Source organism: Elephas maximus, chromosome 19 (assembly GCF_024166365.1).
Source record: "Elephas maximus indicus isolate mEleMax1 chromosome 19, mEleMax1 primary haplotype, whole genome shotgun sequence".
NCBI classification, from domain to species: Eukaryota; Metazoa; Chordata; class Mammalia; order Proboscidea; family Elephantidae; genus Elephas; species Elephas maximus.
The window spans coordinates 54,041,403-54,058,735 of record NC_064837.1 but is presented as its reverse complement, the minus strand read 5'-3'; the positions used below and the strand labels follow the sequence as shown (position 1 = coordinate 54,058,735).

The following is a 17,333-nucleotide window of genomic DNA, read 5'->3' as shown; positions in this document are numbered from 1 at the left end:
CTTCACGGAGGGGATGGAGAATCAAGATCGACAGCCCAAGGCTGACTGCTATGAAGCAGGGGTCAGACATACCTGCTGTCTCCGCCATCTTTACCAATTCTGACACCATTCGTCCCTTCCATTCTCTACTTCTCTGCTGGGCTCAATAATTTGTTGCAATGGCCACACAGAACTCACAGACCATACTCACAGTTGTGGGGTTTATTAAGGAAAGAACAGGTTACAATTCAAGTTCAGGAACACTCAGGATACAGTTCTTCCATCAGGACAGCTTCTTCTCAGCCATGCCCGCAGGCAGGTCTCTCCCTGGCCCTTGGCCTCTCTGCCTAGCCTCTGACCTGCTCAGGCTAAAAACCGACCCGTTGCCATCAAGTTGATTCCAACTCATAGCGACCCTATAGAGCAGAGTAGAACTGCCCCACAGGGTTTCTAAGGAACAGCTGGTAGACTTGAACTGCTAACCTTTTGGTTAGCTCCCAAGCTTTTAACCACTGTGCCACCAGGACTCCCCTGCTCAGGCTAGAGTTATAAAACTCTTTTAGCTCTGCCAATGAGTGCCCAGAGGCACCCCACTGTGCCAGCAAGCCTCCTGCCCAAAGGTGCTCAGCTTTCTTACTCATGGGCCAGGAAGCCCACCACACTGTCTCCTGCCAGTCTACAGGTCTCCTGGTTCTCCTGCTGCCATTTCTCTGCCACTGCTTCTCTGTCTTCCGTGTTGCAGCTCCAGCACGCTCTCTCAGTGTCTCCCTTTAAGCCTAGAAGGATGGCAAAACTGACCAATCCCCTTGTTAGGGCTCCATGCACCTCATTTGCATAGCCCCACCTGGTCATTTGGTAGGCGTTTCAAAGACTAGCTAGAAGAGCTAGATTAAGTAATTTACTGACTGCAATTGCCTTTTCAAAAAGTAGAAACTTATCTAAAAACTCATGAACAAAACATACACATATACACTAAATCCACCGCTGTGGTCCTGATCCAGCCCACTATCTTCTTGTGCCTGAATTATTATAAGACCTTCCTAACCAGTCTTCCTGCTTTTTCACTCTCCACTTCCCATCCACCTCTGTTTCTCACATCCTGGCCAGGATGACCTTGGTCAGAGGTCACTCAGATAGCTGACTTCCTCCACGGACTTCCCATGATCCTTAAAACAATACCGATGCTCCACCACTGTCTTTGAGGCCTTGGACCGCCAGGCCCTGGCGAACTTTCTGCCTGCCACTCCTATGCTCCCTGTGGGTGCTCACTGCTCCAGCCAGCCTCACCCCCTTGCTGGGCCTCTAAGGCACTCGGGATCCCCACCTCAAGGCCCTGCACTTAGCGATCCCTTAGACGTTCACGCTGGTCACTACCGCCCCTCCCTCAGGTGAGAGCCTCCCCGGTCACCCAGTCTAAACTAACCACCCCTCCTCTTGGCCTGATTTTTTTTTTTTTTAATAACTAACTGTATTACCAGGGCTCTTTGCTAAGAGCCATAAAAAAAAATTTTTTTTTTTATAACTAACTGTATTACCAGGGAGCCCTGGTAATACAGTTAGTTAAGCGCTTGGCTGCTAACCAAAAGGTCGGTGGCTTGAACCCAACAGCTGCTCTGAGGGAGAAAGATGTGGTGGTCTACCTCTGTAAAGATTATAGCCTTCGAAACCCCATGGGGCACTTCTACTCTGTCCTGTAGGGTCACTATGAGTTGGAATCGACTTCATGGCTACAGGTCTGGTTTTTGTTTTTGTATGGCCCTGAGTACCCTGACACCTGACGTTAGGCTCATACACACAGAGCCGCCCCTCTGTTTCTGCTGATTCTCTGCTGGATGAACCAGCAAATGAATGAAGATGGGGTTGGAGAGAAGTCCTGGGATCCATTCCCCTGGCTCCTGGCTGGCTTCACTCTATTTCCCAGGCGGGCAGAGCCCAAGCTGCCCCAAGGACAAATCTGAGCTTTCTCACAGCTCAGAGGTGGGCACGAAGGCAGCCCTGGAAGAACAGGGATGCTGACCCACCACCCAGGGCTAGCAGGGGCACCTAAAGTGCTCCTGGTGAGCTGCAGCCCAGAAGTAACAGTAATAGCTGAGGTTTATGGGGCCCTTAGTGCATGAGCTAAGGTCCCTGGGTGGTGGTGCAAGTGGTTTGTGATCGGCTGCTACCCTAAAGGTAGGTTGATGGTTCAAACCCACCCAGTGGCTCCACAGAAAGGCCTGGTAAACTGCTTCCGTAAGGACTACAGCCAAGAAAACCCTGCTAAGCAATTCTACTCCGTAACACATAGGGTTGCCATAAGTGGGAACTGACCTGACAGCAGTGGGCTAGTGCATAAGCTAGATAGAGGGCACTGTTCTAAGAGTTAGATGATCTCATTTAATCTTTAAAAATCAACCCCCTGCCATGGAGTTGATTCTGACTCATGGCTCTACAGGACAGAGTAGAACTACCCCATAGGGTTTCTAAGGCTGTAAGTCTTTATAGAAGCAGACTGCCACATTTTTGTCCCTCGGGGTGGCTGGTGGGTTGGAACTGATGACCTTTTGGTTCGCAGCCAAGTGCTTCAATCACTGCACCACCAGGGCACCTTGTTTAATCCTCAAATATCCTTCAAACAGCCCTTGGAGGTGGGTCCTATTACCCCCATTGACACAGGCTAGAAGGTGAACTGCTAAGCCAGTGCTCTCTCCCACATGTACTTCCCCAGGGACAGAGGAAAAGGGGAGCAGACCCAGCAGGGTGAGCTGGAGTGAGAGTGTCCCCATGGGGCGCAGAGATGGGCTGCAGAAGGAACGCGTGATACAAGCTCCGAAGTGACATTTATCTCTAAAGGGCCACGGGGAGGAACCAGGCTCACAACACAACAGAGACCTTTTTCTTTCAAGCCTCTTAAAGGTGTTTTTTATTTCTTTACCTTTTTTTTTTAAACAATAATGACACATTTAAAAAATTGAAAATTACAAAAAAGGGACCATGTCTTTGAGTCTGTGTTCACATTGTCCAGTGCGGTGGCACTAGGACTGGCCGGACACTCCACCAAGGCCTGGCTGGGAGTCTGACCTCTTGGAGAGGCACCTGGGCAGCACCCCCACAGGGGCCTCCCTAGGCGCTCGGGCGCTGTTCCTCCGGGCCCCACTAGAGGGCGGCACCCAGAGCTGCCCTGGCTCCCGCTTCTCCGTGGCCCCCAGAACTCTGACAACCCCCTCTCCCAAAACCAGAGTCAGGAGCTGGAAGCACTAGGGAACTTATTTTGGTCCCCACAGGGGACTCTTTCGGGGGCGGGGCCCTCCCCCGACCGGCAGGAGACACACCCCAGCTCAGCCCAGTCACCCCTGGGAGGTTAGGGTGTCTCTCCACAGTCAGTCTCCAGCCCAGCAGACACCACACCGATGCACCGATGCACCACACCAGGCCTCTCCCACCATGCCCCATTCCACCTCAGCAGGCACAGGAATTGTAATGCTCCCACCAAGGGCAAGAGGGCTCCCCAGGCCCCAGGGCCCTGGCTCAGAAGGATGGGCAAGGTGAGAAGGAGGGTAAGAAGGGCCAGGGTGAGGGGTTCAGCACTGAGGCGGCCAAGTGGGAAGGAGAGGTGACAGAGAGCTGCCTGAAGGGACGGGGAAGCTCCTCAGGCTCTGCAGATAGAAAGGGGGTCCTGGGGCATGGGCAGCAAGCCTGGGCAAGGGGCCCAGGAAGAGGCAAAGAGGCTCCCATTCTCTCTCCCATCCTGCCTCTGGTTACCATGGGGGCACAGGGCCAAGTGACAAGACCTCAGGCCCCTCAGAAAGGGAAACGCCACGTTGCACTCAGTCCAGCCCTCACGGGAGGGTGAGACCCCCACCAGCCCAGACCCTGCCCAGCCCTAGCTCCCAACAGTGACTCCCAAGGGCACCCCTCCGTAAACCAGCTGGACTGTAGCAGGTGGGGGACCCTGCTGACCCAGGGCCCCAGCTTCCCCAGCTCCTCCTGCCCCCAGCCCTACCCACACCCATGGCTCTAGTCTTGCTGCTCGTTCATTTCCATGTCAGACACCAGGATGTTCTTCTCAGTGGCCTCGCTGGGGCCGGAGGAGCTGCGGCTGTAGCGGGCGCCCTCGAAGGCCCCGCGCTCGATGCTCTTCCGCCGCCGGTAGAGGATCAGGGCTGCAGTCAGCAGGGCCAGGAGCAGCAGCACTGCCATCAGCACCACCACCAGGGCCGCTGGGTTCTCTGGGAGTGCTGCTGTGGCAAGATGGACCTCAGGCCTAGAAGTTTCGCCAAGGCGTGACAGCCATCCCAGCCCCCACCTGCCCACCTGCCACCAGGAACAATGGGAAGAGGAGCGGGGATAGGGTCAGGGTAGTGTCAGTACTACCTTTGGCTTACCTGATGGGGAGAAGCTGCTCTCCTCAGCTGCGGGGAAGAGAGAAGGGACTGGTCAATAATGATGATGATAATAATAAGCAAACACATACAGAAAGCTTCCTAAGTGTCCAACACTTTTTTTTTTAAACTCATTTAACCTTCACTAGAGTAGAGTCCCTAGGTAGTGTAAATGGTTAACACACTCAGCTGCTAACCAAAAGGTTGGAAGTTTGAGTCAACCCAGAGGCACCTCTGAAGAAAGGTCTGGCAATCTACTTCTGAAAAATCAGTCACTGAAAACCCCATGGAGCATAGCTCTGCTCTGACACACATGGGGCCTGCCATGAGTCAGAGCCGACTCGACAGCAACTGTTCTTGGTTTTTTTTCTTTCCTTTTTATATATAAATTTATGAGGTAGGTACTATTATCATCTCCATTTTATGCACGAGGAAACTGAGGCACAGAGCTTAAATAAGTTGCCCAATGTCACAAAGTTGCAACACAAACCCTGTCTGTGCTCTTAACCACTATTAAAAGACAGGTGTCTGCTGACCTCTGGGCCTTCTGTCTAGTTGGGAAGATAAGTCCCAGGGCCAGTCCTTCCCGCAGGCCTGGTCTGTTCATGCCCTCCCATCCACCATGCCCCCTGCAGACTGAGAAGTGGCCCCTACTCCACCCCACACGGGCCGCACATGGCAGGGGGAGGCGGGGACGGAGAATGAGTGTCCGCCTGCAGGCGCTCACCACGAGGAAGCTTGCAGACAACGCCCATGGTGATGTTGGTGCAGGCGCCGGGCCGCCACAGCCCGCTGCTGCTCTGGATCCAGTAGCAGCTGTTGTGGCTCAGCATGCTGGGGCCCAGGCCGGGGGGACCCCAGTTGGAGTAGTTCACAGCTGTGTTGTCCTGCCAGACCAGGGTGCCTCCTATGGGAAAGAAGGCACTGAGGGGGTGCAGGGCAAAGAGACTAGAGGGAGCAGAAGCAGGGGGGTGAGAGCAGGCCTGCTCCAGAACGACCCACCCCTCACCCCTCACTGAGCCCAGCCCTGGGGAGGAGTGAGGGCATCTCCCCGACAGGCCAAGGTCTTCCCCGCCCCCCACCCACAGGGTACCTACCTTTGGGGTTGAAGTTCATGCCTAGCCAGGCGCCCCGACTCTGGCCCTCAGAGCTCTGCAGATGCTCCCAGACGAACACGTTCTCCACCTCATCCAGAATGGACAGGACCGCCCCACCCGCTGGACACAAGGGAGGCCCTCATCAGGGCAGACAGCCCTCCCTGGGGTAGCAGAGCCCCCCAGAGAGGCCTCCGCCCTGCTCTCTGGAAGCCTGAGGAGAGGAGGGGTGTGAAGCCTGTGCATTTGTGTGTAGGGGGGTATATATGTGTAATGTCACCTATGTTGTTGTTAGCTGCCAAAAGGTCCAGGAAACACTCATGTGCAAGTATACTAGGTGGTATGTCAGGTGCCAGTGCCCTGTCCCCCAGGAGCTTAAAGGTGGTGGGAGAGGCAGACCCATAAATGCTTTGTTGTTGTTGGCTGCCACCCAGTCAGCCCCCGACTCATGGTGACCCCATGCACAACAGAATGATACACTGCCTGGTCCTGCACCATCCCCGTGGCCAGATGCGGATGAGACAGTTATGATCCATAGGGTTTTCAGTGGCTGATTTTTGGAAGTGGATTGTCAGACCTTTCTTCCTAGTCCATCTTAGCCTGGAAATTCTGCTGAAACCCATTCAGCATCATAGCAACACACACACCTCCACTGATAGACAGGCAAGGGCCTAACTAAGAAGAGCACGGAGGGCAGTTACTCTTAAAGTGCTGAATGGTCTATTACAGCTGGTGATGGAAATGACGACGGCCAATAGAAACTGCTAACTGGCTCCCCGCCTCAAGCGGTGCCCAGGGCACTCATGCTCTACTGCTGGCGGGCGCCCTACCTGTCCTCCTCACCCCCTCAGTTAGGCCTCCACAGGCAGGTGGTGACCATGCATGAGGTACATTGGCCAGAATCAAACCTGGGTCTCCTGCACGGAAGGTGAGACTTCTACCACTGACCCACCACTGCCCTGATAATGTCACATATGGTCTCTGTGTTAGAAAGCAAGGGGGACCACTGTCGGTGCTGCCTACCAGCAGAGAGTAGTATGGGCACTACCTTCATGGGGTCTGTGAGTGTCGTCACCCCCTGAAATGCCCACACCCCCTGTAATTACCACGCGCAGGCTCTAGCCTGAGTGTGTGTGTGGGGGGGTACCCCGTCCAAGCCCTGCCCCACTTACCTCTCTGGCAGCGCTGCAGCGCCTCCTTGTGGCCCAGCAGCAGCTCCAGATGGAAGGAGTAACAGTGCTCCCGGAAGGGAATCCACGCTGAGTCAGCCAGGCCCTGGGGACAGCTGCCATGGTAGCTTATTTTTCGGGGAGGACGGGGCCCTGTGGGGATGCAGGATGGTGGAATGGCCTCTACTCCTCCCAGCATCTGACTGCACCTTGCCCACCACTTGGCCCCAGCGCTGGGGCACTTACCACCGTTAACTCCACACACAGCTCCCTGCAACTTGGTTTCACAGCTGGTGGTGCGCCAGGAGCCATCCATATCCACGTAGGCGCAGCCCCCGGGTTGCTGGGGCTCCCCGTCCTGCCAGCTCACGTAGCCCAGTGGCTCCTCAGAGACCCAGGAGTACTGCCGAGAGCCCTGGGGGCGGGGCCATCAGTGTGGGAGGAAGGGGACAGTGCGGGGTGGGGGGGAGCAAGTTAGGGGGGCTTAGGAGGGGCAGGGAGAAATCGGGGAACGGGAGGGCGGGAGCAGGGAACCCGGAGCCGCGTGATGGCCGCCCACCTCCTCGCTGGCCAGCCCGATCCAGAGCGGAGTGCGCAGCCCGCGGGCGGCCTGCGTGAGGAAGGCCTGAGTGTAGGGGTCTGGCACGCGGGCCAGGCTGGCATTGCGGCTCTCGCACAGCAGGAGGGCGTCGTGCCAGCGTAGCGGCTTCTGCAGCAGCCGGAAGGTGCCGTTGAGGTAGGAGAGGTCGGTGCCCGGGGCAGGGGGCAACGCTGCTGGGGATGGGCTCAGGGAGGGGTCTACAGGGAAGGGGGCAGGGCTCAGGCCCGGCTCTGAGGCTCACACCCCATTCCCAGGCGTGAGGTGGGCAGAGGCCAGGTCTCCAGGACACTGGTCTTGGCCCAGATTAACGCTCCATAAGTGTTAGCCACTCTTACTACTAATAGTATGTGTTTGCTAATAAGTGGATGAGCACAGCTGGAGGCTTGAGCTACCCCACCCAAGGAGCCCAGGGCAGAGGGACACCCTAGACGGACTCTAGGTGCCCACTGCACAGAACCTCAGGTTCCCTATAGGCGCCTGCCAGCACTGTGCGCAGGTCCATGTTTAGCGCTCCCATCAGCCCTCCAGACCCCCAAACCTTCCTCCTGAGACTCCTCAGTCCTCACTACTTTTCCCTTTCATTGGCCCCTTGACTTTTTGCTCATCTGCTTCCCCAGTAGACACTGGGCTCTGAGGGTGACCTCTGGGCCCCCTGAGGTCTCTTTCTGGCATGGCCCATAGTACCTTGCCCAGGGCCTGGCTCAGCTGGGGATTCCCACTTCACTGCTGACACATACCCGTGCCCTTCTGGCAGATGAAGCCATGTGTCTCCTCCGTGCAGCTCCGGTCATCCCAGCGGCCAGTGAACGGAGCTGAGAGGCTGTGCAGGACCACCACACAGCTGGTCTGGGGGGAAGGAGCTGCTCAGGGGAGCTGGTACAGCGTTCCCCCACCCTTGTGCCATTGCTTCCAAAAGGCTTCACTGTGAGCAAAGAGGCTGGAAACGGGAGGCTTAGGGGATGAAGACCAACAGGCCAGGGCAGGGGTGAGGAAGGAGTGGGGAGGGGGCATCCTCACCGGTTTGTTCCCACTGGGGGCTGGGCTAGGGCCAGAGGGCTCCCCGGGTGCCCAGTTGGCATACAGCAGAGGCTCCTGCTCCACCCACTGGAAGTCCCTCTGCGAGGCATGGAGGCCAATCCAAAGGTCAAAGGTCACATTGGGCAGGCTGGTTGTGATGAAGGCTACAGTCCCCAAGAAGAGAGTCATGAGTAACAGGGTAACCCTCTACTTGCTCATCTCTAGCCATTTCAAGGGGCTATGTCAGAGGGTACTGGGACCTTCCCATGGGCTGGCCCTACCTTGCTCTAAGGGGTTTGCAATGGTGACCAGTTGGGCCTCTTGCTGTTCACAGGAGAATTGTGCCTCTGACCACTTCACTCGGTCCTGGGGGTCGTCGCCCTGGATTCGGAAACACTGCAGGGCGGAGGGGGAGGCATGATGTCCAGCTCCACCTCCCTGTCCCACAAACCCAGACACCCACTGTGAATAGGCCCTGGCGAGAAATATCTAGGAACCAGGACATCTGGGTCACCTTGGGCAAGGCTCCAGCACTCTCTCAGCCTGGCAAAGCAGATGCATACACATTTGCCCACGCGCTGGTGAATTTTTAAATGGGAGGCTTTCTTTGGGCCACCGAAAGCTCTACTACCGAGGCCAAAAGCGCATGGGCCAACCGCTGGGCAGGTGAAAACAAGATCTCACTTTCTGCTAAACACCTTTCTCAGTGTTATCTGAAATCTGTTATCACACCCTTTGAACTTATGTGATAATCTCTGTTGTTAATTGCCCCCGAGTCAATTCTGACCATGGTGACCCCATGTGTGCAGAGCAGAACTGCTCCATAAAGTTTTCAAGGCTGTGGCCTTTCAGACGCAGACAGCCAGGTCTGCCTTCCTAAGCACCTCTGGGTGAGTTTGAATAGCCAACATTCTGGCTAGTAGTTAAGCACTTAACCTTTTGCTTTATTTTTGAAGGATCTTTGTTGGGCAGTGGCTTCTAACTCTTATAATTTCATGTCTCTCTTTTCCCACATTCAATACTTCCATAACGTTAAAGGAACCCTGTGTGGGAAATCTTTTGCCAAGAGAAGACTCTTAGAAAATGAATGGTTTCCAGTAATTTCCTGCTAAGACCAGTGTGATGGGGTAGAAAGAGTATAAGTAAGTTTTGGAGTCTCAAAGGTATTGTGGAGGAAGGGTCATATTCCAGCTCTGACTTAACCTTTCTGGCCTCAGCTTTCTCTTCTGTAAAATGGGAATAAAACTGTCTCCTGGGGTAATTTTAAAGATAATCAGTGCATAATAAAGATCAGGTGCTTAACAAGTGAGAGGTCTGACTACTAATGACTAGATGCTGACCCAGCTTTACGGATGCAGAAGTGCTTGTGGGTTGAAAATGGTAAATCCAGAAATAAATGCAAGAAATTTGGGGAGGCTCGTCACAAAGTTCATGCATTTGATTTCACAGAAGTAGTTCAAAGGCACCCTGAGGCTCCATTTAAATAAGTAGTAACATTAATCATAAAATTAAGAGGAGCGAGATCACACCAGCACCAGCAAGAAGTAACAGCTCAAAGGAGAGAGTATTCAGCTGAGCCCAGCAAATGTTCAGGGGGTCCCTACCATGTGCAAGTGTATTAGGTGGTATGTCAGGTGCCAGTGGCCCTGCCCTCCAGGAGCTTAAAGCTAGTGGAGAGGCAGACCCATAAATGCCTTGTTGTCGTTGTTAGCTGCCATCCAGTTGGCCCCTAACTCTGGGTGACCCCATGCACAACAGAATGAAATGCTGCCCAGTCCTGAGCCATCCCTGTTGTGATCCTAAGGGTTGTTACTGGCTGATTTTTGAATGTAGATCGCCAAGCCTTTCTTCCTAGTCTGTCTTAGTCTGGAAGCCCCCCTGAAACCTGTTCAGCATCACAGCAACACACAAGTTTCCACAGATAGATGGGTGGTAGCTACACATGAGATGCAAGGACCAGGAATCGAACCTGGGTCTCCTCCATGGAAGGTGAGAATTCTACCAGTGAACCATCCACCTATATCCAAATGCTATGGGGATGCAAAGGAGTACACAGTGTCAAGCAAGGTGTCTGGGGCCAGTAAGTGAAGGGGCAAATAGCCTTGCATACTTCAGTCAAAAGCGTTAGAAGCTTTAAACCTTAAACCAAAAATATCCCCCTTAAATAGTAATTTAGCTTAACTGGTAAAGAATGTCTGCCTTGAGCATTGTGCTCTTTTAAGAACTATCTACACAGGATCAAACTGACAACAGGAACTCAAAAGATTAGACAGGAAACTTTGGGGGCAGCGAGTTTATGTTAATGGGGGAGGAACAGTTCGGAAAAGGCCGATGACAGTGGCTGCACCGCTTGAAGAATGTAATCAATGTCACTAAATTGTACATGCAAAAATTGTTGAACTGGTATTTGTTCTGCTTCATATATTCTCAACAACAACAAAATTATAAAAAGCATTAGTCAGGGCAGGAGAATAATTAGCATCATTATAATAATTGAAGCTGTATATTTCTTGGCATAGACGAGTGAGCACCTCCAGCACTGCATCTGTTTGTTGAAACATCTCAATTGATGTTCCATCAATTCCTGGAGCCTTGTTTTTCACCAATGCCTTCAGAGCAGCTCGGACTTCTTCCTTCAGTACCATCAGTTCCTGATCATATGCTACCTCTTGAAATGGTTGAATATCGACTAACTCTTTTTGGTATAATGACTCTGTGTATTCCTTCCACCTTCTTTTGATGCTTCCTGCATCATTTAATATTTTCCCCATGGAATCCTTCACTATTGCAACTCAAGGCTTGAATTTTTTGTTCAGTTCTTTCAGCTTGAGAATCACCGAGCGTGTTCTTCCCTTTCGGTTTTCCATCTCCAGCTCTTTGCACATGTCATTATAATACTTTACTTTGTCTTCTCGAGAGGCCCTTTGAAATCTTCTGTTCAGTTCTTTTACTTCATCAGTTCTTCCTTTTGCTTTAGCTCCTCAATGCTCAAGAGCAAGTTTCAGAGTCTCCTCTGACATCCATCTTGGTCTTTTCTTTCTTTCCTGTCTTTTCAGTGACCTTTTGCTTTCTTCATGGATGATGTCGTTGATGTTATTCCACAACTCGTCTGGTCTTCGGTCACTAGTTTTCAACGCGTCAAATCTGTTCTTCAGATGGTCTCTAAATTCAGGTGGGATATACTGAAGGTCTTGTTTTGGCTCTCGTGGACTTGCTCTGATTTTCTTCAGTTTCACCTTGAACTTGCATATGAGCAATTGATGGTCTGTTCCACAGTTGGCCCCTGGCCTTGTTCTGACTGATGATATTGAGCTTTTCCATCGTCTGTTTCCACAGACGTAGTCAATTTGATTTCTGTGTGTTCCATCTGGCGAGGTCCATGTGTATAGTCACCGTTTATGTTGGTGAAAGAAGGTATTTGCAATGAAGAAGTCGTTGGTCTTGCAAAATTCTATGATTCGATCTCCAGCATTCCTTCTGTCACCAAGGCCATATTTTCCAACTACTGATCCTTCTTCCTTGTTTCCAACTTTCGCATTCCAGTCACCAGTAATTATCAATGCATCTTGACTGCATGTTTGATCAATCTTAGACCACAGCAGCTGATAAAAATCTTCTATTTCTTCATCTTTGGCCCTAGTGGTTGGTACGTAAATTTAAATAATAGTCGTATTAACTGATCTTCCTTGTAGGCGTATGGATATTATCCTATCACTGACAGCGTTGTGCTTCAGGGTAGATCTTGAAACGTTCTTTTTGACGATGAATGCAACACCATTCCTCTTCGAGTTGTCATTCCCAACATAGTAGACTATATGATTGTCCGATTCAAAATGGCCAATACCAGTCCATTTCAGCTCACTACTGCCTAGGATATCGATGTTTATGCGTTCCATTTCATTTTTGACGATTTCTAATCTTCCTAGATTCATACTTTGTACATTTCAAGCTCCGATTATTAATGGATGTTTGCAGCTGTTTCTTCTCATTTTGAGTCGTGCCACATCGGCAAATGAAAGTCCTGAAAGCTTTACTCCATCCACGTCATTAAGGTCGACTCTACTTTGAGGAAGCAACTCTTCCCCAGTCATCTTTTGAGTGCCTTCCAACCTGGGGGGCTCATCTTCCAGCACTATATCAGACAATGTTCTGCTGCTATTCATAAGGTTTTCACTGGCTAATGCTTTTCAGAAGTAGACTGCCGGGTCCTTCTTCCTAGTCTGTCTTAGTCTGGAAGCTCAGCTGAAACCTGTCCTCCATGGGTGACCCTGCTGGTATCTGAATACCGGTGGCATAGCTTCCAGCATCACAGCAACACACAAGCCCCCACAGTACGACAAACTGACTGCAAGAGATCCATATTTATGCCTATTCCCAAGAAAGGTGATCCAACCGAATGTGGAAATTATAAAACAATATCATTAATATCACACACAAGCAAAATTTTCCTGAAGATCATTCAAAAACGGCTGCAGCAGTATATCAACAGGGAACTTCCAGAAATTCAGGCTGGATTCAGAAGAGGACGTGGAACCAGGGATATCACTGCTAATGTCAGATGGATCCTGGCTGAAAGCAGAGAATACCAGAAGGATGTTTACCTGTGTTTTATTGACTATGCAAAGGCATTCGACTGTGTGGATCATAACAAACTATGGATAACACTGTGAAGAATGGGAATTCCAGAACACTTAATTGTGCTCATGAGGAACCTTTACATAGATCAAGAGGCAGCTGTTCAGACAGAACAAGGGGATACTGATTGGTTTAAAGTCAGGAAAGGTGTGCGTCAGGGTTGTATTCTTTCACCATACCTATTCAATCTGTATGCTGAACAAATAATGCGAGAAGCTGGAGTATACGAAGAAGAACAGGGCATCAGGATTGGAGGAAGACTCATTCACAACCTGTGTTATGCAGATGACACAACCTTGCTTGCTGAAAGTGAAGAGGACCTGAAGCACTTACTAATGAAGATCAAAGACCACAGCCTTCAGTATGGATTACACCTCAACATAAAGAAAACAAAAATCCTCACAACTGGACCAATGAGCAACATCATGATAAACGGAGAAAAGATTGAAGTTGTCAAGGATTTCATTTTACTGGGATCCACAATCAACAGCCATGGAGGCAGCAGTCAGGAAATCAAAAGGTGCATTGCATTGGGCAAATGTGCTGCAAAGGACCTCTTCAAAGTGTTGAAGAGCAAAGATGTCACCCTGAAGACTAAGGTGCGCCTGACCCAAGCCATGGTATTTTCAATCACATCATATGCATGTGAAAGCTGGACAATGAATAAGGAAGACCGAAGAAGAGTTGACGCTTTTGAATTGTGGTGCTGGCGAAGGATATTGAATAAACCATGGACTGCCAAAAGAATGAACAAATCTGTCTTGGAAGAAGTGAGGCCAGAATGCTCCTTAGAAGCAAGGATGGTGAGACTGCGTCTTACATACATTGGACATGTTGTCAGGAGGGATCAGTCCCTGGAGAAGGACATCATGCTTGGCAGAGTACAGGGTCAACGGAAAAGCGGAAGACCCTCAACGAGGTAGATTGACACAGTGGCTACAACAATGAGTTCAAGCATAACAACGATTGTAAGGGTGGTGCAGGACTGGGCAGTGTTTCGTTCTGTTGTGCATAGGGTCGCTATGAGTCGGAACCAGCTCAACGGCATCTAACAACAACAACATAATAATTGAGGCATTAAGAAAGCGATCAATTATGTATATAAAATATATTCTGTTTAATAATTAGGCAAAAGAAATCATGAGAAAAAGATTTTGGAAAAAAGCATAATGATAAGAAAAATGTTCAAAATGTAACACTGAGAAAGAAAAGCTGGATACAGAATTGCATTCTTTAGCATGAGCTCAATAAGGTAAAAAAGCCGGGGAGAGAGGTAAAAAATATTGATAGCGGTGCTCCCTGGAGATTGTGGGTGAGTTTTATTTTCTTCCTTTCTGTTTTTTCCAAAGTTTTAATAATAATATACATGCCTTACTTTTCTTTCTTCCTTTTTTTTTTTTTAGGTAGAAGAGGTATACTATTCTCTTGAATATCCTAAAGAGGATAAGAGCTCCACGGTACTAGGAGGCTGGCTGACTGCAGTGTACTAGAAGGATTAAGGATATCACCTAGTGTGAGCTACAGTAGTGCTTACAATGGTGGTAAACGCTTTGCTGATTCCAACTCATATGGACCCTATAGGACAGAATAGAACTGCCGAGTAGGGTTTCCAAGGCTGTATTCTTTACTAGACTGCCACTTCATTCTTCCATGGAGTGGCTGGTGGGTTCAAACCACCGACCTCTTGGTTAGCAGCTGAGTGTTTTAGCTACTGCATTACTACAGCTCCACAACAGGGAGACCAAAAAACCAAACCAAACGCGTTGCCGTTGAGTCGATTCTGACTCATAGTAGGGATAAGTGGCCTTTAAATGTCCTGCCAAGAAGCCATGGATTGAAGCTGACACTAATGATGGCAGCACAAACAACAAGGAAATGGTGAGATGACCCTTCTCTTCCTGCAGCAAGCTCTTTGTCAGCCACTGTTGTTGGGTGCTGTAGAGTTGACTTAGATTCACAGCAACCTCATGTGACAGAGTAGAACTGACCCATAGGGCTTTCTAGGCTGTAATCTTTACGGAAACAGATTGCCAGGTCTTTCTTCCACAGAGCCTCTGGATGGGTTCAAACAGCCAACCTTTCTGTTAGCAGCCAAGCACTTATGCTACCAGAGCTCCTTTTGTCAGCCTCAGGTAAAAACAATGATGCTCTAAGACGTCTGATAAGAAGTCAGTCTGTGGGTGGGAAAGTAACTGCTTATATAAAGGAACTCACACCATGCAGAGAACATTCTGAAAACACGCTTAGAAATATGTCCATTTTGATTAATTTTATTGCCCCAAACTTTTCTATCTGTACACTCAAAACACGTGGGAAGAGAATTTTCTAAATATCTATTTTTAAACTTCTACCGTTATTGCTGTTGAGGGCCTCTAGCTGGTGGATTCAAACTGCCTACCTTTTGGTTAGCAGCCGATCTGTTAACCACTGTGCCACCAGGGCTCCTAATTATACACTGCAGTGCTTCTATTAGTATAGAATATATGTAAATGTCATGCACACACACATACTTTGAATCTACATGCTCAACCTTTTTTTTTAACTAATAGGAGTTCATGATCAAATGTTTGGTCTAGATCTAGAAAACTCACCTGCTACACCAAGTTATTTTCAGAGGCATCTAGCCCCCGCATTAGGCTAAGTGAGACAGGCCATAACCAAGACATTGTCGAAGGGCCAGGACTCCTAAGGCTTGGCCCTGTCATGTTCCTCCCTTCTCCCCTGACTCACTTGGGTGCCCCTTCCCCACCTCCTACCTTGTTGAGGAACTGGTTCCAGCCAGAGGGGCAGCCCCCTAGGGTGGTGGGTAGCAGATCTGGGGGCTGTGTCTCTCTGGTGGTGTTGCTGCGCTTGCAGATGTAGGGCAAGGCTGTCAGGCACCTCTGGTCCCCCCAGTCCTCTGCAGAGATGGGAGGGGAGGGCAGTCACCCCAGGGCCAGGCAGGACAGGGCATGGCTGGCAGCACCCTGGCCCCATGCCCTGGGAGGAAGCTGGGCTGGAGCTCTGGCCTCCTATGTCTGGCTCTGAACTCAAGTCCTCTGTAGCTGTGGGGCCATAGGGACAGGCCCTCCTCTCTGAGTCTATCCCTGAGAAGATCCCTTGAGTTGGCGGAACAAAGAGAATGGAAGAGACTGACAGTCCCTGCCAGGTTTGGCTTACTGCCTGCAACATGGACCCACTCTTAGCTGACTGCCCTTTCCGCCTTGCCCTCACCTCGGTTGGCCGTCATGTACACGCATTTCTTGTCCTTGCCGATGGGCCGGGGTTTGCCAGGTGCCCAGGAGATGAAGTTGATGATGGAACCATCTGTCCACCTGCAATGGCACCGAGCAGGGATGGCTCCAGCACTGGCCAGGGGCTCAGCCTCCCCGTTTGCAGCAATGAAGGCCACAGGGAAGGGGGCAGAGAAGAGCCCGAGTCCAGGGGCTCCATGGCCGCAGGCTGAGGAGGGGGCTGCTGAGCTTAGCGCAGCTGGGGGCCCAAGGACCCAGCCCTCCCTGAGCACTCATTTCTCTAACTGGAAAAGAAGCTGGAGACTACCAGAGCAGGGCTCCAAGGGCCAGGATGTGCTCAGAGCCCAATGTGCTCCTCCTGCGTCTAGGCCCTGACGACAGAGACCTCTCTGGACCATCACGTTTTTGCCTATGGCCTGAACGGGCCTGATTCATGATCAGTGACCCCAGGCATGATACAGGCTGCCATTATTTAGTGCCCAAGATATGCCAGATGCTGTGCTAAGGACTTCACATACTATCTTTACTACCAGGCAGGCATTATTATTCCTATTTGTAGATGAGAAAACAGGCCTAGAAAGGTTAAGTCACTTGCTAAAAGTCACACAACCCAGGAAGGAACAGAGCTGGACTCAAATCCAGGTCTACTGTCTCTCTGTGCTGGGCCACCACCCTGGCCTGGCCCAGGGTGGGAGCTGATCATCCATTCATGTGCCTCTTCTCACAGCTGCTGCCCCCTAGGGCTCCTACCTGAAGCGCCCATTGTTTTCCAAGGTGTGCAGGCCGATCCACCAGTGCTGTTCCTGGCCCCGGGAAAACTGGGGAAGCAGGCAGGGCAGGTGAGGATTGGCAGGGCTTCCCCCAGGCCTCCTCCGCCCGGCAGTCATACCCCTGCCTGCAGCCCCTGCCTCACTGGCGCCCCACCTTCTGCAGGTTGTGTCCCAGGAAGTCCAGCTCCGCCTGGCTGTGCACTGAGGCCAGCTCGGCCTGGAACCACGTGCAGATGCGCTGCGCCTGGGCCCACGTGGAGTGGTGCTCGAAGAACTTGTACTCGGCCTCCTGGAAGCGCAGCCATTCCCGCCGGCCTGAGGAGCAGCGCCAAGAGCGAGATGGGCAGCCAGGGCGGTGGGAGTGGGGCCTGCGTACCCACAGACCCGGGCAGCAACCCCACCAGGCTCTGGGCCCAGGGCCTGCCCCTACCTCAAGGTGGAAGCAGACAGGGCTGAGGGTGCCCGGTTCAGAGC

General features: G+C 51.3%; 1 protein-coding gene across 2 annotated transcripts in view; it reads right to left on the bottom strand.

The window, feature by feature from the left end:
* Window positions 1-2,778: 2,778 nt before the first annotated feature.
* The window catches only part of MRC2 (mannose receptor C type 2), a 75,098-nt gene continuing 60,543 nt past the window's right edge, over window positions 2,779-17,333 (bottom strand). Inside the window, exons 17-30 of one of the 2 annotated variants that reach the window (XM_049861612.1) lie at window positions 17,014-17,174; window positions 16,840-16,907; window positions 16,070-16,170; window positions 15,613-15,755; window positions 8,503-8,617; window positions 8,222-8,385; window positions 7,942-8,050; window positions 7,163-7,401; window positions 6,850-7,018; window positions 6,607-6,756; window positions 5,438-5,557; window positions 5,068-5,247; window positions 4,344-4,370; window positions 2,779-4,199 (exon numbers count right to left, since the gene is read on the bottom strand). In XM_049861612.1, the coding sequence (XP_049717569.1) occupies window positions 3,976-4,199; window positions 4,344-4,370; window positions 5,068-5,247; window positions 5,438-5,557; window positions 6,607-6,756; window positions 6,850-7,018; window positions 7,163-7,401; window positions 7,942-8,050; window positions 8,222-8,385; window positions 8,503-8,617; window positions 15,613-15,755; window positions 16,070-16,170; window positions 16,840-16,907; window positions 17,014-17,174 (1,970 nt within the window). In that variant the 3' untranslated portion in view covers window positions 2,779-3,975. The remainder of the gene's footprint in view (window positions 4,200-4,343; window positions 4,371-5,067; window positions 5,248-5,437; window positions 5,558-6,606; window positions 6,757-6,849; window positions 7,019-7,162; window positions 7,402-7,941; window positions 8,051-8,221; window positions 8,386-8,502; window positions 8,618-15,612; window positions 15,756-16,069; window positions 16,171-16,839; window positions 16,908-17,013; window positions 17,175-17,333) is intronic. The other variant, XM_049861613.1, reaches the window with a different exon arrangement.